Raw genomic sequence first — 21282 nt, 5'->3', positions numbered from 1 at the left:
TGTGACCAAGGGGCAGAATCACATGGTCCCTGGCCTTGGATGGAGCTGTGGGCTAGTGGCTGCTCTCCAAAGCAATTCTTTCCTCTGGATCTTCACTTTTCAGGCTGATCATCATCTGGTCCTTTGACATCTCATCATCCTGATGACAACTCCCATCTACAAACCTGGGAGTTTTCCAGGATACCACCCTCTTCCACACTCCCCATCCAAGCCAATCCAAGCATCAATTCCTATCCGTTTTGTGGCCTAAATAACTCTTAAATCTACCCACTTCTCTCCATGTCTAGGCTACACCTTAGTCCAGATTCCACCCTAATCCAGGCTACCATCATCTCTTACCTGGACTCCCAAAATAGCTACCCTCCCCTCTTCCTAATCCATTCGCCACACAGCAGCCAGAGGGGTCTCTTCAAAATGCTGATCTGATCATGTCAGATTGTTCCAAGCTTTCCATTGGCTGCCCTTTTCTCTTGGGATAAAGACCAAAACCCTTATGATGAACCCCAAGGCCCAGCAAGATTTGGTCCTTGCCTCCCTCTTTACTCTCCTCCTTGCTCTCTGTTCTTTGCCCCCAACCCCCTGGAAGTTTTTTAGTCCTGTTGATATGCCAGACTTCCTGTCCCCACAGGGCCTTTGCACGTGCTGTGTGAACTGCCTGGAGTGCCTTGGTCACCCCTCACCCACCTCTGCCTGGTTAATTTCCAACCTCAGCAGTTCTGCCTCTCTGACTTACATAGCTCACCCACACATCCCTGCCTAACTGTTATTCTCAGTTGCAGGCCAAAAGTGGTTCATGTAAACCACAAGATATTATCTTCTGCCTATCAGACAGGCAAAGATTAAAATCACTGCTAATACTCTGTGTTGCTGAGGCTACAAGAAAGCATGCATTCTGATATGCACGCTCATTCAGGTACAACCTGAGTAGTAAGCAATATGGTAGCATCTATTATTTAAATTTTTCGTACACTTTGAGTCAGCATTTCCACTTCTATGAATTTATCCTTTAGAAATAAATACTCCCACCATATGTAAAAAGATATGCAGAAAAATGTTCTTTGCAACATTGTTTACAATAGTGAAAAAGTGGAAACAATACATACACCTATCAATAAGACACTAGCTAAATAAACTGTGGTACATTCATCAAATGGAGTTTTTACTCAGCCATTTAGAAGAATGAGGTAGACTTCTTTGTATTCATATGGAAGAATGTCTAAAATACATTAACCTAAAAAAATTAAAAACAGTATGGTTCCCTCTTTATGCTTTCAAAATATATTACATGTGTATTTTTTAAAGTTGGAGAAAAATGCCCAAGCCTATTGACAGTGGCTATCTCTGGGGAAAGAAGATGAGTGTACTGGGGAAGGGTGTTCTTTTCTGTGCCATATATTTCTGTAACATTTGATTTTGCTATTTTATTACTATAAAATAATTTATAACCTGAAAAAAAATCGAATATAGGGAAACAGATAATAATTACACCATTAAGTCTACAGTGTCTCTTTTCTCCCTAGAATATAAGCTCTCTGAGGTCAGCAAATTCTTCTTTCCTATTCAGTGCTATTTCCCCACAATCTAGTCAGTGCCAGGCACATAGCATGTACTCATTAAACATTTATCAGTGGAATGAATGAATGAATGAACGAACTGTTTCTATGACCCTGTAAATCGTGGTACCCACTCGTCACTCCAGAAGCCTGTGGCTACCTCTTCCCTTGAACTGTACTCCATACCTTAAAAACCTGTAAAAGTGCTTCCCCTTTATACAACAGTCCCGTCAGGTTCTTTGCTGATGTTGAGTTTTAGGGCCTTCACACAAGTACTGCACTCAAGCTGGGTTCCCCCTCTTGATTTAGGCAAGTAATTTTTTTGAGTCCCAAGTCAGGAATCTTTGGAGTTTTGCTCACATCTGCCAAGGTACAGTAAAACCCAGTCCCTGACATCTAACCCAATACAAGTTCTACCAGCCTTGTATTACCCACATATTTGATAAATATGACTTATATGTTTACTTCCAATTTAGTTATAAACAAAAGAAACTACACAGGTCAGGGCCTCCAACAGAACCCTGCAGCCCTCTGTAAGAGAAGACTTTCTAGTTTGACTTGGAGGAATCTGGTCTTTCTGTGCATGATTAAGCTCAAGCATATTAAGCTCATTTCTACCTCAGGGCCTTTGTACTTCCAGCTCCCTCCACTTGGAAAGCTTTCCCAAGATGGTAACTCCTCCTAGATATTCAGGACTCAGCTCTAATGTTATCTCATCAGAAAGGCCTTCCTATTACCCAGTCTAAAATACCCGCTCCCCGGATCCTCATTACCCTAACTCTGTTTTCTTCAAAGCACTTACCAATAACTAAAATTACCTTTTTTTTTTTTTTTTTTTGTGGTACGCGGGCCTCTCACTGCTGTGGCCTCTCCCGTTGCGGAGCACAGGCTCCGGACACACAGGCCCAGCGGCCACGGCCCACGGGCCCAGTCGCTCCGTGGCATGTGGGATCCTCCCGGACCAGGGCACGAACCCGCATCCCCTGCATCGGCAGGCGGACTCTCAACAACTGCGCCACCAGGGAAGCCCTAAAATTACCTTTTTAATATATATATTTTTAACCTCCTTATTACCTGCTCCTCCCCCTCCCCAGTGTCAGTGGGGACATTGTCAGCTTATTCATACTTTATCTCCTGTGCCTAGAACACTGCAGTTCAATAAATCTGTGCCAAGTGAACAATAAATAGAGTTGGTCAGATAACTGCCTGCCTAAATTGTCTTCTAGACCCATGTTTATCTGTAAGGATGTTGTATTAGTTTCCTGGGGCTGCCGTAACAAATTACCACAAGTTTGGGGATTTAAAACAACAAAAACGTATTATCTTACAATTTTGGAAGCCAGAGTCCAACCTAAGTTGCACTGGGCCAAAATTGAAGTGTCGGGCTTCCCTGGTGGCGCAGTGGTTGAGAGTCCACCTGCCGATGCAGGGGACACGGGTTCGTGCCCCGGCCTGGGAAGATCCCACATGCCGTGGAGCGGCTGGGCCCATGAGCCATGGCCGCTGAGCCTGCGCGTCCGGAGCCTGTGCTCCGCAACGGGAGAGGCCACAACAGTGAGAGGCCCGTGTACCGCAAAAAAAAAAAAAAAAAAAAATTGAAGTGTCAAAAAGGCCACACTCCCAGCAGAGGCTCTAGGAGAGAATCAGTTCCTTGCCTCTTCCAGCTTCTGGGGGCTGCCAGGGTTCTTTGGCTTGTGGCTGCATCACTCCAATCTTCAAGGCCAGCATCTTCAAATCTTTTCCTGCTTCATCTTTACATCGCCTTCTGCCCTGTGTGTGTCATTGTAAATCTCTCTGCCTCCCTCTTAAAAGGATAGATGTGATGGCATTTAGGGCCCAACTGGGTAATTCAGGATAATCTCTCCAACTCAAGATGCTTAACTTAATCACATCTGCGAAGTATGTTTACCATACGTTTCAGGGGTTAGGACCTGACATACTCCTGCAGATGTCAATAGTGACCCAGCGAAATGTATTTGCAAAATCGAGACAGATCGTATACGCAGGATTTCTCTTTCCCATTTCTCTGGTACTGCCTGCCACAGAGGAAGCTCAGTAAATGTTTCTTGAATGAATAAGTGCACAGAAGATGTTATTCTGCTCTACCACTCCCCACCCAAGCACCCAAAAGGGGCAAAAAAAATGGGCGTATCATTCCTTTAGTATCATTGGCTTCCCCAGTTCACAGATTCTTGAGAAGCCAGAATGGGTTTGAAAAATGAGGAATCTCTTCATAAGTGATCTCCATCTGACATGCTGCCAGTACCCCCTGGGAAGGATATATGGTTATCAAATGGGTAACAAGACTAAAATTATCTACAAATGAGCCTTGCCCACTAGAGGGGGTTTGGGCTCTGCTCGTGTTTGATTTCTCTCCCTCCCCAGCACTCTGAGGAGGGTTGTGTTGTAGCCAAATTAGTTCTTTGGCTTTTGTGATATTGAATGAGTATGGAGAGAGGACGTATGGCTAACTCACTTTGCTGTACAGCAGAAATTAACACAACATGGTAAATCAACCATACTTCAATTAAAAATAAAAAAGGGTATGGAGAGAGGGAAACCAAATGGCACTGACTAGGCACAAGGAAAATTGGTTTATCCTCCCCTGATTGAGGGGACCCCTGATGTACTTCATAGAGAAGTATAGTACCTGGGGAAGGGGCCACTCAAATCCATAATAGGGCCATTCCATAGTAAAAACTACTTTCAAATCCTTGGTCTGGTCACCTGAGTGGCATCATAAACCTGCTTCCCTGCTGCTAGAGCAGGTCTTCTAGAGTTATTGCATGGATTACTGTTTAGTAATTCCTTGGCAAAACCAGAGAGTAAACACCTCTTGGGGTGGGACCTTGGTCCCCATCCCCAGACTCCCACCACCATGGGGTTCTCTTGAGAAGCCATCAGCTGGTGGGGTTTGGTGCCCTGAGACTGCAGCTAGGCTGGGCCCTGGAGGCCCCACTGCTGAGCAGCAGGGGAAAAGCTCTGACAGCCGAGAACAGAGGTAAATTGCCCTATCTCAGCATCATGGTGGTGGTGATCATGGATCTTACACTCAACCCTCCCTGGTGCTCAAGCCCTCCCCTCCTCCACCCCACAGGAAGAGGGCCTTGGATGAAAGGGGGTGTGGTTGGAGACACCCAAGGGGACTTCCATGAGGTCTGTAAGTGGGGGAGAATCTCTTCTCTCCCAAGAATAAACACCGAGAGGGCCAAACAGGCACGGAGAGGGCCAAGGGGAAAGCAAGATGCATAGGTCTAACTTTGAGAGATGAAGAAGGGGTCTTTGAGGCTCACATGGGGTTCAACCCAGCACACCAGCGTGGAAGCGTGGATACAAGCTCAGCCACAACGGTCCCAGCTAGGACTAGACATGCATTTGCCTTGAGTGCTGTCCTTACGACAGAAGAGTAACTCTGCCATGAAGCCCAGGAACAACATTCCATGGAAAGGTGCTTGCTTCGGGGGAGCTATGACCGTCTGCGGCATTCCCTTGACTGTGTATTGGAACCCTGGGTTGGTGCCACAGTTCCTGAGAACACATCCATGCAATTATAAAGCATATCAATGGGACAGTGATTCACTCAGCAGAAATCTAAACAAACTAGTCCCTTCTAACTCCCATTACAGCTTTTCATGAAGGAAGGCATACATGTTTTATGGTTGAGGAAAAGAATGCATATTACCAGTTCTTACTTGCAGTAACTTATCTGTGAATTTGTAAAGTGACTAAACCCCTTCTGGGAGATATACTGAACCATGGAAATGGAAACAAAAAGTATGTCTCATCTATCTACAGTGCCTACCCTGTAAAGTTTGAAACAAGGAGCTCAAGGGGTTTGAGAGCATCAGATAAAATTAAGAAAATTTTGCACGTTAATTGTTGAAAACCTAGTCCTTTAAAAAAGTACATAACAACATAAAGGGAAAGACTGATAGGTGTAATTGTACAAAAAGTAAAGACTTCTGAATCTACACATGTCCATGCACACATATAAATCTACCATACATAAAAGACAAATAGTAAATTAGGAGAAAAAAATTTTGCAACTTATAACACAAAGGGTTACTTTGTTTCAAATACAAAGAGCTTTCACATTTCAATAAGAGAAAGGTAAACACTCTAATAGAAAAAGGAGCAATTTATTCAAAAAGAAATATGAATCATCAACAACCAGAGGTACAACTCAAATAACCAAGAGATGAAATTCTTTCCTGTCAGACTGAAAAAATGAATAAGAATAACAGATACATCACAGATGAGGCCATGAGTGGGAATTCTCACACATTCTGGCTAAGTTTAACAGTCAAAAAATTTTAAATGCATATCCCCTTTTACTTATCAATTTCATTTATAAGAAAGCATCCTAAATAATCATGAATGTGTGGAAAGATTTAGAAAACATTCATTACAATATTGTTAATAAATAAAAAATAAATAAAAAAGAACCTAAATGCCTCAAATTGAGGATTTAAAAAATTTTTTATTTTATTGACATATAATTGATTTACAATGTTGTGATACTTTCTGGTGTACAGTAAAGTGATTCATATATACATATATTATTTTTCAGATTCTTTTCCATTATAGGTTATTACAAGATATTGAATATAGTTTCCTGTGCTATACAGTAGGACCCTGTTTATCTATTCTGTACATTAGTTTGCATCTGCTAACCCCAAACTCCCAGTCCATCCTCCCTTCCCCCCAACCCACCACAACCACAAGTCTGTTCTCTATGTCTGTGAGTCTGTTTCTGTTTCATAGATAAGTTCATTTATGTCATATTTTAAGATTCCACATATAAGTGATATCATATGGTATTGGTCTTTCTCTGTCTGACTTACTTCACTTAGTGTGATAATCTCTAGGTCTATCCATGTTGCTGCATTATTTCATTCTTTTTTATGGCTGAGTAATATTCAATTGTATATATATACCACATCTTTATCCATTCATCTGTTGATGGACATTTAGGTTGCTTCCATGTCTTGGCTATTGTAAATAGTGCTGCTATGAGCATTGGGGTGCATGTATCTTTTTGAATTAGAGTTTTGTGCAGAGGTATGCCTAGGAGTGGGATTGCTGGATCATATGGTAGTTCTGTTTTTAGTTTTTTGAGGAACCTCCATACTCTTCTCCATAGTGGCTGCACCAATTTACATTCCCACCAACAGTACAAGAGGGTTCCCTTTTCTCCACACCCTCTCCAGCATTTGTAGTTTGTGGACTTTTTAATGATGGCCATTCTGACCAGTGTGAGGTGGTACCTCATTGTAGTTTTAACTTGCATTTCTCTAATAATTAGCAATGATGAACATCTTTTTATGTGCCTTTTGACCATCTGTATGTATTCTTTGGAGAAATGTCCATTTGGGTCTTCTGCCCATTTTGAGGGTTTAAATACATTATAGTTTAAGAACAACTTTTCATTAGAATACTGTGCTGTCTTTAAAAGTTATTATTTTAGGGCTTCCCTGGTGGCGCAGTGGTTGAGAGTCCGCCTGCCGATGCAGGGGACACGGGTTCATGCCCCGGTCCGGGAAGATCCCACATGCCGCGGAGCGGGTAGGCCCGTGAGCCATGGCCACTGGGCCTGCGCATCTGGAGCCTGTGCTCCACAACGGGAGAGGCCACAACAGTGAGAGGCCCGCATACCACACACACACAAAAAAAGTGATTATTTTAAAATGTCATTACATCTATATCTATCTATATTGATTATGTTAGTATATAGTTCTAAATATATAATTTTATGTAGTAGCCATATCTATATATTTATATTTGGAATGCTACTCCAAATAAAGTGGCTTAGTTTGGAGATTAGGGATCTAAAAATATATGACAAATTAATAGATATAGTTATGCATCTATATCAAAGTATTAACACTTATTTCCAGATTTTTGATAATTCATCTTATTTATGTTGGGTTTTTTTTCTGAATTTTTTGCAAAGATATGCAAGGGAAAAGAACATTTCAGAAAGACAGAATGCACATGTGGGCAAATACCCTTAAGCTGGAAGCATCCCTTTTGGCCACTGAGCATTCACAGAATAAGCAAAAAAAGTCCAAAGTGGCTCACTTAGAATTAGGGTAGTCATACAATTTATCACCCAAACCAGGACACTTTTGAGACTGGAAGAGGAAGCTATTACTAATTTTGCATAATCCGGGACTCCCTAGGCAATCTCAGCCTTTTGGTCAGCCTGCTTAGAGTGGAAGGTCTGTGGAACTTGTCTTTGAAGATGACCCAGTATTGGAATGTTAAAGGTAAACCACAGAGACTGCCCTTTTATCAGTACAATTGGGTGCAATTTCTAAACATACTGGCCAGATGGCTAAAGAACCTTGAAAACTTCAAGTTTCTCACCTCATTAGCTCATTTGGATCAATAGAGCCCTAATTTTAGAAATTTGTTCTTGATTAAATAGTATTTCCCAAAGAAATATGCCATTTGACTAAGAACACACAGTATTATTACCCACATTCTCTCACACTGCAGATTTTCATCTTGGAAGCACTGTGTAACAGTTTTAAACCCTTCCTGATTCCAAATCCCTTCTTGCCTTGCCTGTTTTCCACTAAGAGCTTTGTTTTAGGGAACTATTATCAGTGACCTGAGGCACTTACTTAAGATGGCCACTGTCCCCATCCATCACTCTGTTCCCTTCCGGCTATTTATATCTCCCAGTCCTTCATGGCCCAGCTCAAATTCCTCCTCTCTCCCAAGCCTTCTCCACCCACCAGAGCAATCTGTCCTGCTGAAACACCTAGGCATTTATTATCTGCACATCAGATCAGCACCTTCTCACCGGCTAGGCTATTCTGTTCTCCAGTTATTGATTGCATCTACATCGCCCTCAAACTAGTCTGTAAGTTCCTCGTGGGCACAACTACTCACATTCTATGCCACCTGGCATGTGGCCAGGCAAGGTCAGTCTGTCAACCTTTCTTATTCCGATCATAAACTGGGGGTTGTTAATTCCTTTATATACTCCGCCTCCCACCCCAGTTTGGGTGGTTGCTAGGCATTAAAAGAGGCGATTATTTCGATTACCCAAAGTGTCTAAATGCCAGGGTGTTTGCATAGGTGGAACAACTAAAGCCTTCTCAAATGCAGCAACTGGTGAGGTCTTTCTTCCCTTAACACATCATGAAATTGCACAGTAAAGATTCAGAACAAAGGTAAACAGGACAGTTATGTTGTAGAGTACTGTCTCTGTGTTAAACATGGTTCTGTGGGCATAAAGGATGAAAGCTCGGACAGGCTCTGTTAACACCTGCAATACTATCAGTCCCATCTTACAATATTTTACTTGTTTTTTTTTGTTTGTTTGTTTGTTTGTTTTTTGCGGTACGCGGGCCTCTCACCGTTGTGGCCTCTCTCGTTGCGGAGCACAGGCTCCAGACGCGCAGGCTCAGCGGCCATGGCTCACGGGCCCAGCCGCTCTGCGGCATGTGGGATCCTCCCGGACCGGGGCACGAACCCGCGTCCCCAGCATCGGCAGGCGGACTCTCAACCACTGCGCCACCAGGGAAGCCCCTTTACTTGTATTTTGATTCTCCCTGTACAGGGCCAAAACATGGAGCCCATCAGTCGACAGTGCTCCAACATCTGCCCTCTCCCCTCCTGAGAGTCCAGAACCTACCATTACTTAGTATCGATAAACTAGGCAACACACGTTGCTATTCAATCACAGGTCAATCCATAATTGAAATGATACTCTCCGTACCTCCTGCTGCCAAATTTATTAAACTGATATACATGTCAATGTCTGTTCCTCCAGCCTTAAGATGACTTAAACTGTACCTGAAGTGTGAACAACCAAATTTAGATACCAATATCGTTTTCTTTATTCCAACACTCAAGGCACCATATTTCTCATATGTGACAGTCTTCTTGGGAAATCTGCCAACTCAAATGGATTCATCAGGGCTTCCCTGGTGGCGCAGTGGTTGCGAGTCCGCCTGCCGATGCAGGGGACACGGGTTCGTGCCCCGGTCCGGGAAGATCCCACATGCCATGGAGCGGCTGGGCCCGTGAGCCATGGCCACTGAGCCTGCGCGTCCGGAGCCTGTGCTCCACAACGGAAGCGGCCGCAACAGTGAGAGGCCCGCGTACCGCAAAAAAAAAAAAAAAAAAATGCATTCATCGTAACCTGCCTCACTCTCCAATACTTTACAATTATACATGTGGTCAGCAAGGGACGGTGACCTCTGTTCAAGCAAAAAGTAAAACTCCCAGTTGAACTGTTAACATAGACAAAGAGGGAGCAGTAATCCCCTTCCTTTTGCTAGTTCATCTGGCAACACAGTGAGCATCATGAAAAGGCACACCTTCTCCAAGAAACTTTACTTCCATCTGTTAGAAAATAGTCTTCACATTCCTGATTTGGTTAGAACAGGCACTTCAGTGCCATCCACCAGGAAGACTGCCACAATAAATCTATGATGTCTGTGATGTGAATGGTGGTCCCTTAAAAGTGGCCCAACTGTGCAGTGCACAACCTATGCAGTAACCCTGGCCAGGGGTTTGATAACTTCAGCGTGAGGGAGTTGTGCTTTATTTTACTTCCCCTCTGCACCTCAATTTCATCATCTATAAATTGGGAATAATAAGAGCTATCTAGCATGGGTGTCTTAGTGCTCATCAGCCTTCCCATTAGAATAGGAAAGCAATGGTCTGTAAAGGATTCAGAGAATAAGAAAGAGACGTCCATATTACTTGATTATTGCCTAAGAACTATATCCCTAAGATAGAGAGCTTACACTTTCTTCGATTCTACAAACAGAATTCATCCAGTAACAAACTCTGGCTTTCATATATTGAAAGTGGAAAGACTTGAGTTTTTCTTGTAGCGATGATGGCTCTCACAGCACCCCCACCCCCTTGCTGGGTGTCTGTGTGATGAAAGAAGCCCACGATGGCAAAGTAGTTGACAGGGTTAGGGGTTCATCCTCTGGACACAAAAAAGAAAATTGGAAATCCATTGTCCTACGTCAGGGTTTCTGGACCCCCTCACTGTCATTTGGGGCTGGATAAATCTTCACTGATGGGGAGATGTCCGCATCTCATGGTAGGATGTTTGCCAGCATCCCTGGCCTCCACCCCCTAGATGCCAAGACATGATTAGAACCCCTCCCCTCCCTGTCACAACAGCCAAAAATGTCTCCAGGCTTCGCCAATGTCCTTGGGGTGGGGTGGGGCAGAAAAGGGGGAGGCAGGAAAATCATCCCTGGTTGAGAAACCCTGGCCTATGTGGAAATTTAAATTTACAGCCTTAGAATCATTCTTGAGGCGTAGTCATCTACGAGCAATCTGGCCTCCAAACAACAGGGACTTTGTTTGAACAAACCTGGGCTTAGCTCTGAGTTCCACAATGATTGTTTCATGACCTTAAAGACACTAGGCTTCTATTTCCTGTCATATAAATATAACCCAAACCTTGGCCTCTCATTTTCAGGATTTCCTCCTTATGGGGGCCAGGGCTGGAGGAAAGGTGTTGGGGACTGCTGAGGGCTGAACCGAGACATTGCAACCTAGGCATCCCCCTGCTGACTCTGTACCTGGCCACCTCCTGGAGTCCAGGGGCTGCCATCTTCTCTTGAATAATGGTCACCACACAGGGCTGGCATGAAGTGAAGATAGCAGCTTTCAACCTTGCCACCATGGCTTCCATGTAAGTATAAGCCCATCACTTAATTTCCCACAACACAGCTACCTAAGACCAGGTCATTTAAAATCCTGAAGGAAGCAAGGGAAATGACATTAGACAAAACCTTATGAATGGATGGATACTGGATTGAAGGATTCCAGAGTCATACCCAGGTCATCCCAGACAGGTCCCCAACTGGATGCTACCTGACCGGCTCCCAGCCTGCAAAAGGCTCTCACCTGCCTCGTTCCCACCACCTGGGGGACGGTCAGTCCTCGGCCATCTGGGAAGTGCAGGGGCGCTTGTCTCAGGCCTGCTCCCTCCCTCTCCTCCAGCCTTCATTTCCCGGGGCTCCTTTTCGCCCCCCAGCACCCCAGGATGACTGACAGATGGGAATATACACACAGAGGCTCACCCACTACCCACAGGGGTTGGCCTTTTCAGAATACTTGAAAGACAATCTCTCAACAACTCGTTTCCCTAAGTCTGAGGTATTTGGTTTGGAAAATCACCTTGAGGGAGGCTTTCACCAAGAATCCAAGCTGGCTGTAGCCACTGGGTCCACCTTTGTGGTTCCCTGTGAACAAGAAATGAAGTAAGGCTTCCAGTGATCTACTTGATCTGGCCCAGTCTCCATCATGAAATGTCTTATGACAAATGGTGAACAACAACACATATGACACAATTCCCACGAATAAAAAATACATTTTTAGAGATAAGAGTGCTATGGTCTGAATGGTTGTGTTCCCCCTGCAAACTCATATGTTGGAAGTCCTAATCCTGAAGGTGACAGTATTAGGAGGTGGGGCCTTTGGGAAGTGATTAGGTCATGAAGGTGCAGCCTTCATGGCTGGGATTAGTGCCCTTATAAAAGAGACCCCAGAGAGCTAGCTCACCCCTTCTGCCATGTGGGGACATGGTGAGAAGGTACCATCTAAGAAGCAGGAAGCCCTCATTGAACACCAAATCTGCCTGCACCGATCCTGGACCTCCACCGTCCAGAACTGTGAGACATAAATTTCTGTTTTTCTTAAGCTACTTAGTCTGTTATGTTTTGTTACAGCAACTCAAATGGACTAAGATAGAGTATTCTAAATACATAATGGCAAAGAAACATTTTTTTTCTAAAAGACAGCAAAAAATATTATGAAACAGGAGTAATTAAAAGAGGAATTGGTCAAAAAATGGACAGAAGACCTAAATAGACATTTCTCCAAAGAAGACATACAGATAGCCAACAGGCACATGAAAAGATGCTCAACATCACTAATTGTTAGATAAATGCAAATCAGTGAGGTATCAGCTCACACCAGTCAGAATGGCCATCATCAAAAAGTCTACAAATAATATCAATAAATGCTAGAGAGGGTGTGGAGAAAAGGGAACCCTCCTACACAGTTGGTGGGAATGTAAATTGGTGCAGCCACTATGGAGAACAGTATGGACTAAAAATAGAGTTGCCACATGATCCAGCAATCCCACTCCTGGGCATATATCCAGAGAAAACTCTAATTCAAAAAGATACAAGCACCCCAGTGTTCATAGTAGCACTGTTTACAATAGCCAAGACATGGAAACCACCTAAATGTCCATCAATAGATGAATGGATAAAGATGTGGTGTATATATATATATACACACACATACATACACACATTGGAATATTACTCAGCCATAAAAAAGAATGAAATAATGCCATTTGCAGCAACATGGATGGACCTAGAGATTACCATACTAAGTGAAGTCAGACAGAGAAAGACAAATATATGATATCGCTTATATGTGGAATCTAAAAAATGATACAAATGAACTTATTTACAAAACAGAAATAGACACACAAACATAGAAAACAAACTTATGGTTACCAAAGGGGAAGCGGGAGGGATAAATTAGGAGTTTGGGATATAGATATATACTGCTATTTATAAAATAAACAAGAAGGACCTACTGTATGGCACAGGGAACTATCTTCAACATAATAACCTATAATGGAAAAGAATATGAAAAAGAATATACACACACATATATTCAATATATATATCTGAATCACTTTGCTATATACCTGAAACTAATAGAACATTATAAATCAACTATACTTCAATTAAAAAAAAAAAAGAGGAATTGAGACTGGAAAAGACAGTTCAAGCAATGGAACAGAAAACAGCTCAAAAACATACCCAGGGCTTCCCTGGTGGCGCAGTGGTTGAGAGTCCACCTGCCGATGCAGGGGACACGGGTTCGTGCCGCGGTCCGGGAGGATCCCACATGCCGCGGAGCGGCTGGATCCGTGAGCCATGGCCGCTAGGCCTTCGCGTCCGGACCCTGTGCTCCGCAACGGGAGAGGCCGCAGCAGTAAGAGGCCCGCGTACCGCAAAAAAAAAAAAAAAAAAAAAAAAACCACAAAAACATACCCATATAATGGATCTCTATAGAAAGGATAAATTATTCAATATGTGCCCAGGAAAATTGGTAACTGTTTGGAAAAAGATCAAAAATTATTTTTTTATTTCACATCGGGACTTCTCTGGTAGCACAGTGGTTAAGAATCTGCCCGCCAATGCAGGGAACACGGGTTCAAGCCCTGGTCTGGGAAGATCCCACATGCTGTGGAGCAAGTAAGCCCATGTGCCACCACTACTGAGCCTGTGCTCTAGAGCCCACGAGCCACAACTACTTAGCCTGCGTTGCAGGTACTGAAGCCCACACGCCTAGAACCTGTGCTCCACAACAAAAGAAGCCACTGCAATGAGAAGCCCGCACACCGCAACAAAGAATAGCCCCTGCTCGCCACAACTAGAGAAAACCCATGCGCAGCAGCAAAGACCCAACGCAGCCAAAAATAAATAAATTAAAAAAATTTTTTTATTTCACGTCATTAACCAAAAATGTCTGAGATCTAAATGTAAACACAAAAACCTATGAAGCATTAAAAAAATATACAAAAATATTTTATAACCTTGGAGAAGAGGAGTTCTTCTTAAGAAAGACACAAAAAGTAAAAGGCCTCAAGGAAAAGTGTGATACATCTGACTACATCCAAATGAAAAAAAAAAAGTGTATGGAGAAGATGCCATAAACAAGGTTAAAAGAAGCAAAGCAACAAGCTGGAAAATTACATTATTTTCAAACAGACAAGAGACCTAAATCTAGGATGTATAGAGAATTCCTATAAAGCAATGAAGATCTAAACAAATAACAACTCATCAAAAGATACTAACAGCAATTTACAAAGTGAAAATACAATGGACATAAGAACAAAAGTTCAGAAACATACTAGAGAGAAATTCAAATTAGATAAGCTACTTTTACCATAATAATGGCAAAAATTAAAATGTTTGCAAATGTTAGGCGTTAATTAGGGCGTGAAAAAATGGGCACATTCCTGTGCCACTAGTGGGGGTATAAAGTAGTCAGCTACTTCAGAAGATAATTTGACAGAACTATTAAAATTTGAAATGTACATGCCCAACAATTCTACTTTCAGGTAGAAATACTCCCTCATGTGCTCAGAAAGCATATATAAAAATAGACATGTTGGGCTTCCCTGGTGGCGCAGTGGTTGAGGGTCCGCCTGCCGATGCAGGGGACATGGGTTTGTGCCCCGGTCCGGGAGGCTCCCGCGTACCGCGGAGCGGCTGGGCCCGTGAGCCATGGCCGCTGAGCCTGCACGTCCGGAGCCTGTGCTCCGCAGCGGGAGAGGCCACAGCAGTGAGAGGCCCGCTTACCGCAAAAAAAAAAAAAAATTGAGATGTTGATCAGCCTATTTTTTGTAAAACCAGAAACCTAAATGTCTGTCAATAAGATAATAGATAAATAGAATCTGGAACATTTTATGGGATACTTGGGAGCAGTTTAAAAGAATGAGGGATTTCCATATGTAATGACATGTAACATTATGTGTGAAAAAAGAAAATTGCAGAAAAATATCCACAGAATGGTCTGTTGCACGTGTCAATCTTGTTTGTGCTCATGCAAGGCTTCTTAACGGGGATAAAATATATATATATATGCACACACATATGAGTACACACACATATATATACATACATATATACGCACATATACACATATATGTATGTATCTCCACAAAATGATGCTATTCATGTTTTAAAAAAATAGAAAAGAACACACACACAGCAATACCATCTACAGCTGTAATGCTAAGTCTACATAGGAGGTAAATGTATAGAAAATGGTATGAAAAAATGCCTTCAGACCTGGGGGTATAGTAGTGATCTGGGGGCAGGGGAGTGACCACGTTTGAAGGGGGCAATTCTAAGAGAATTTTCCACTTATCTCTATTGTTTTACTATCTCATAAGAACACATTTACACATGATTTTTAGAATTCAATATTGTTTCTTTTACAAAAGAAAATAAATTTTTCTCAGGAAAAAAATAATCTGCAGAGACCCCAGTCCATTTACTATTTTTTTTAAGTTCTTTTTATTTTGATGTGGACCGTTTTTAAAGTTTTTATTGACTTTGTTACAATATTGCTTCTGTTTTTATGTTTTGGTTTTTTGGCCACAAGGCACGTGGAATCTTAGCTCTCAGACCAGGGACCTAACAGGCACCCCCTGCATTGGGAGGCAAGTCTTAATCACTGGACCGCCACGGAAGTCCCCTCCATTTACTATTACGACAACTATTTACATTGTCATGCAAAGACTGTCTTGTCTCCAGTCACACTTTGGATTTTGCAGTTCTTGTGCATAACAAAAGGGTCTTCTAGGGTCTTCCCAGAACAAAGGGATATCTACCCTGCCCTGAAGTCCATGTCAGGATGGAGTTCCAGGCAGAAGAAGTTTCAGACAGCAGTCTCCACCAATTGATGCAGGGCAGCAGCCTCATACAAAGGAGAGAGAAGAGCTTTAGTTTCCTTTCTAAGGAGAAGGAACTTGTCAGAAGCGACCATAGGAGCCCTTCTAGCGTCAGAGGGTTGGCCTGTTTCTGACTGGCAGCTGTTGTCTACAGGATGCATTGCGACCAAAGTAATAATCATAGCAAACATTTAAAGGCCCTATGCTGGGGGCTCCATATCCAGAATCTCACTTAATCCTCACAACCATCTGAAGAAAAGAGCCTTAATACTCATTTAACAGATGAAGAAACTGAGGGTCAGATGGATTAAGAAAGGTTCTCGAGCAAATGACTCAAGCACAGCTCTAATTCACACCTGCCAACCTCAAGCCTGTGCTCTGGCCTCCACCTGCATTGCCTCCCCAATTATATTACTGGTGAGTTTGGATGGGGTGGGTGGGCTTCGTTCCGATTAATTTGTGTACATTAACGTTAAATTTGTATTTATTTATATTTAGGTTAAGGGCTCAAAGTTATTTCTACAACAAGGCTAAAGAGAAGCTATCTTTTTTCCTGCCCACCCCCCAAGAAAGAGCAGCGGCTAGGGGTGGGGCTGGACCTACCACACTCTGGGAAGCAGAGGTCTCCTCAGCCTGCAGCATCAGAGCCAGTCTGGGGAGCCCCAAGTGATCAAAGTCACGGTTGAATCTGCCAGGGGATTCACGGCAGCTCTACCTCGAGATAACACACTCCCATGTTGGCTTTTCTGCCCCAGTCAGAATGCAAATTTCATGTTTTTGTAGTGATATTTATTAATAGAGTCCATGTTTATTCAGACCAGGCACGTGGCTAGGGTCTTATATTGAAACCAATAACAAAAAGCCTGGAATTCCCATTTTCTTTCCTACTCCTGGTGCTTCTAGGGCCTTATCCCAGTCCTATTTGATCTACCAACACACAGGGATCAGGGAAGAGGCAGGCAACCTAATCTAACAAGGTGAGGGAGACACAGCACATCTGCCCTCCAGATACAGGGAGCTTTTATAAAAGGTAAAAACGTATGTAAAATTTCCCCCCAAATTACAATTCTCAGAGAGAGAGGGTTAGGAAAATAAATTTAGAGAAAAGAGTGGCAGATGGGATAGATAGATTCAATTAAAGCAAAGAACATCAAACAATTCCAGGGATGCCTCATTTTAATGGAACATGTCATTTTCTCCTCATCGCCTCCAGGTAACTCCCAACATCGGTTTAAGTAGGAAGTAGGATGCGCACACAGCGCCTCAACCCAAGCAGGAGTTTAATATCCTCAAATGAGAGAGCTAATATTCCCTCCTCTCTTCTTTTCAATAATGTGGTGAAACAGCTCATGAATCACACTGAGCGAATGCTGGCTCCGTATTTGATGCACTTCCCCAGAACCAGGTGTTATTCAAATTAAATAGGTATTTTCCATTGTCATCTCCATTGAACTGATTTCTTTATTTGGTCGTTGGGAGAGTCTCCTTTTTAATTAAACCAACCGCTGTCATTTTTCTAAGAAAGATAATAAAACAATAAAAATATTTACACCCCTTTTATCTTCCTAAACATTAATCATGTGGGAAGAAGGTGCTACCCCTTTGCTAGACAGTTTTATCACACAGACATTATACTAACGTGCTTTAAATTACTGTTTTGCAGGTCAGTTTATTCCTATTAAGGATGTATAAGATTCTTGTTGTCACTAATAATATTTGTGACTATTTACTACCAAAAGGAATTCAAGTCTGCAATAAATTTGCCATATACATAGTTGGTATATAAGTATAGACATGCATATAACAATATATATGCACCACGCTGACCCCAATACTACTCCCAACTGACCTCAATTTTCATCTGAAGTCAAGTGTAAAAATCTAGTAGTTGGATGAGCAATGCCTTCTTCATTCTCTGGCTCCCAGCGGTGTAATCTAATCGACAGCCATGTTATCCATAGTTACGAAGTCATAGGTGGGTTATAGTTTCACAAAGATGGTATTATTATCTCCATAGTCAGAGAAACTGTGGAAGGTAGAGTAGAAACTACAATTATACCTTATAACTCTAACTGCAATAACGTATACGTGTTCTACGTGTTCTATCAGTTAAACATGGCAGTGGTATCCAAAGTCTTGTTTTGTAGAGAGGCCAGATCACTTTTAGATTCCAGCCCATACTTTACTATGTTGCAAACTAAAATCCCCCCAGCTAGAAGGGAATAACGTTTGGGCTGTCATATCATCTTCAGGGTGCTGGGCAGAAATAACTTGAGAAACTCAGCTGGGGTAGTAAACTAATGTTAAAATAGTGAACCACTGCACCTTAGATGCCCTTACTTTCCCTGCTGATAAACAAGTTTTGATTTTTCTTGAGTGACTTAAAGTGGCTCCCAGGAGAGGAGACAGAATTTTCTGGAAGCTCAAGTCACTGGCTCCCAGCCCCTGGGCTTGAGTCCCTTCATCACTGTACCCTCCACATACCTCAAGGAGGGTAGGGTTGTAACAGCCACTAGTGTGATGGCATCGCTGTCACTAAAGACTTTTTCCCAACAGTTACATCATGACCTTGTCCTTGGTGAACTCTCTATAAAGTAGTGATTGAGTTTAAATAGCAGAAACTTGAGTACCCAAAGGATAAAGATAAATTACTATACTCAGCATGTAGGAGATACTAGTGTAAACCAGCTGCACAAAGCTGGCCAAAAATTTCGAGAAGGATGATACACAGTTCACAGGAGGCTCAAAAGAGGAACAAGGGAACGTTGCTCAGACTCTTCCTTTGTTAAACGTATTTTTCTAGTAAGTTTTTTGTTAACCCATCACTTTACACCCAAACCATTCTGTATTAGTTATCTATTGCCATGTAACAAGTTACTTAACAACTTAAAATGACAAGCGTTAAGGATCTCACAGTTTACGTGGATCGGGAATACAGGCTTGACTTAGCTGGGAACCTCTGCCTCAAGGTCTTTCACAACTGTGGGCCAGGGCTGTGGTCTCATCTCCAGGCTCGATTGGAGAAGGACACGCCTGTAAACTCTCGTGGCTGTTGACAGGAGTCAGCACCTCACGGGGTACTGAACAAAGAGCCTCACTTCCCCATGGCCTGTCGGCCAGAGGCCTCCCTCAGTTCCTTGCCACATGTACCTCTCCAAAGGGCAGTTCACAACTGCAAGCTGTGGCCTTCCCTTAGAGCAGGCCAGTGACAGCAAGAGTGAGCAAGACAGAAGCCACAGTCTTTTTGGAACCTAACCTCAGAAGGGACATCACTTTGCCACATTCTATTTGTTAGAAGCAAGTCACTAGGTCCAGCCCACAGAGAAGGGGAGGGAATCACAGAAGGGCATGCAAACCAGGATGTGGGGGTCATTGGGGTCATCTTAGAGGCTGCCTACCACCCTTGCATGCACAATGAGGAATAAACACCAAAATGGAAGGAAAATTGGAAAGCTGTAGGGGAAGAGGAAAATGTTCTATGATCTAATTACTTCTACCTCTGAGCTCGCTCTCTCCCTTTCCCCAAATCCAGTCATACAACGTACTCTCTGATGAGGCCCTTCTTCACAGTGTCTCTCATACCTGTCTCCTCCTCTCCACCTGCATGGGACCATCAAAGTTCAGGCCTTCCTTTCTTCACATCATGAATAGTGCAGCACTACTTTTCTAACCAGCTTCCAGAGTCCAGTACATCCTAAACCTGGCTTTGAGGTACAGGATGCCAAGTGCAGGAGCATAAGATGACAGGCACAGCAGACCTCAGTACAAAGCAACTTCAAATCCATGCTCTTCAGCCATGGGGCAGAAACAGAGGTTGTAAGAACTAAAAGGGTGCTGGGGGAAATGAGGGAAATATATCGATTGTGGGGGAGTGTCCGTATATTTTAGGTAATTCCTAGTAAATTAAATGACTTTTTTTTTTTAAGAGAGAGATACCAGAAGACCTTCTAAGGCCTTTGCTGCCAACCCCTAGGGAGAGGGGGGGGGAAATCTCAATTAAAGCCTCAAATGTCCAAAATCCAGAGAAAATTTAATGCTTCCTTTCTAGCTGGCCAAAGAAGGTAAGCCTGAAGTGAATTCTCCCAGCAATCAGATTCCCGCCGTCGGTTGCACGCGCTAATCCGGGCCATCCTCATCTCACAGTGGGGAGCGCTGGAAACGGCTCCAGGGGCTTGGCCCGCTAAGCAGCATCCTCCGACAGTGGGTGAGTCCGCTCTCCCACTATCGTGATCCTGGAGCAAAGTCTGCGCAGTGGTTCTCTGAGAGCCGGAGACACGCGTCGCGCGGGGGGGACCCCGGCCCTGAGTTTTGAGCTTTGAACGCCCCGCCGTCTGAGATGGGAAGGCAGCTCCTCTCGCCCCAAACTCACCTGCTTTTTAGAACCACTTCCATCTATCCAGCTCCCAAAGGCATCCGCAGAATCCTCCAAGGCCCAAGGTACACCGTGAAAGAGAAGACACGGTGGAGGGAGAGGTGGCTGGGAGGAGAGGTCACCAGGGTCCCCTCCCTGGCTTGGGGTGGTCGTCGGAGAAGGGGGCTGCTCGGCCCCTCCCCACTAAGCGGCGGGAATCCTCGCGGGGGCGCCTCACCGTGGGCGACAGGCACCGGAGAGGGAAGGACGCGCTGGAGGGGCTGCGTGCAAAAACTTTCCGTCCTCGAGCGCAACTCTGCGGGGAAGACCGTCCTTCCCACGGCCCCAAGTCGCGCCTCTCTCAGGCCATCCCCGACCCCTGCCCGCAAGCCCAGCCCCTGCGACCCCGGCTCCCGGGTGCCGGTGGTGGCCACGGCGCCGTACCATCCCAGGGCCGGGCGCTGCAGCCTCGAGTCCCGGCGCGCGGCCCCGCCCCCGGCGGCGGGCGTGCGGGCGCCGGGCCTCGGGGCGTCTCTCTGGTGCCCCTGGCGGCGGCGGACGCCGAGAGCCGAGCCGGGCCGGGCGCTGAACGCCGGCTCCTCCTCCTCGCTCTCTCCTCCTCCTCTGCCTCCCTCCCTCCCTCCCTCCCCCTTTCAGAACACTCAATGTCGGAACGTTCCGAAGATGACGTCGGAGCGTTCTCGAATCCCGTGTCTCTCGGCTGCTGCTGCCGAAGGAACAGGGAAAAAGCAACAAGAAGGAAGAGCAATGGCGACACTGGATCGCAAAGTGCCCAGTCCGGAGGCGTTTCTGGGCAAACCCTGGTCCTCCTGGATCGACGCCGCCAAATTACACTGCTCCGACAGTAAGAACCCCACCGCCTCCTCCTCCTTTTATTACCC

General features: G+C 44.2%; 1 protein-coding gene and 2 long non-coding RNA genes across 14 annotated transcripts in view; 2 read left to right on the top strand and 1 right to left on the bottom strand.

The window, feature by feature from the left end:
• The window catches only part of LOC149748452 (uncharacterized), a 60739-nt gene extending 39823 nt beyond the window's left edge, over nt 1–20916 (top strand). Inside the window, exons 4-5 of the long non-coding RNA XR_016394381.1 lie at nt 11017–11232; nt 20078–20916. This is a non-coding gene — a long non-coding RNA (uncharacterized LOC149748452). The remainder of the gene's footprint in view (nt 1–11016; nt 11233–20077) is intronic.
• LOC115802667 (uncharacterized) lies at nt 782–21035 on the bottom strand. The gene is made up of 3 exons (XR_004023180.2): nt 20399–21035; nt 17879–18055; nt 782–17545 (listed from the first exon to the last, which is right to left on the bottom strand). It is a non-coding gene; the product is annotated as an uncharacterized LOC115802667 (long non-coding RNA).
• Nucleotides 21025–21282, top strand: part of ATXN7L1 (ataxin 7 like 1) — a 252933-nt gene continuing 252675 nt past the window's right edge. For all 12 annotated transcript variants that reach the window (XR_016394379.1, XR_016394377.1, XM_089917801.1 and 9 more), the window contains exon 1: nt 21025–21245. Coding sequence is in view for 10 of the 12 variants with exons in the window: in XM_089917801.1 (XP_089773927.1) it covers nt 21065–21245 (181 nt within the window). In the remaining 2 variants the exon portion in view is untranslated. The remainder of the gene's footprint in view (nt 21246–21282) is intronic.

Source organism: Delphinapterus leucas, chromosome 9 (genome assembly GCF_059928025.1).
Source record: "Delphinapterus leucas isolate spDelLeu-1000000601 "Yukka" chromosome 9, BTC_Dleu_Yukka2, whole genome shotgun sequence".
Classification (NCBI taxonomy): domain Eukaryota; kingdom Metazoa; phylum Chordata; class Mammalia; order Artiodactyla; family Monodontidae; genus Delphinapterus; species Delphinapterus leucas.
Note: the sequence above shows the minus strand (reverse complement) of the source record. Positions and strands in the feature narration are given on the sequence as shown.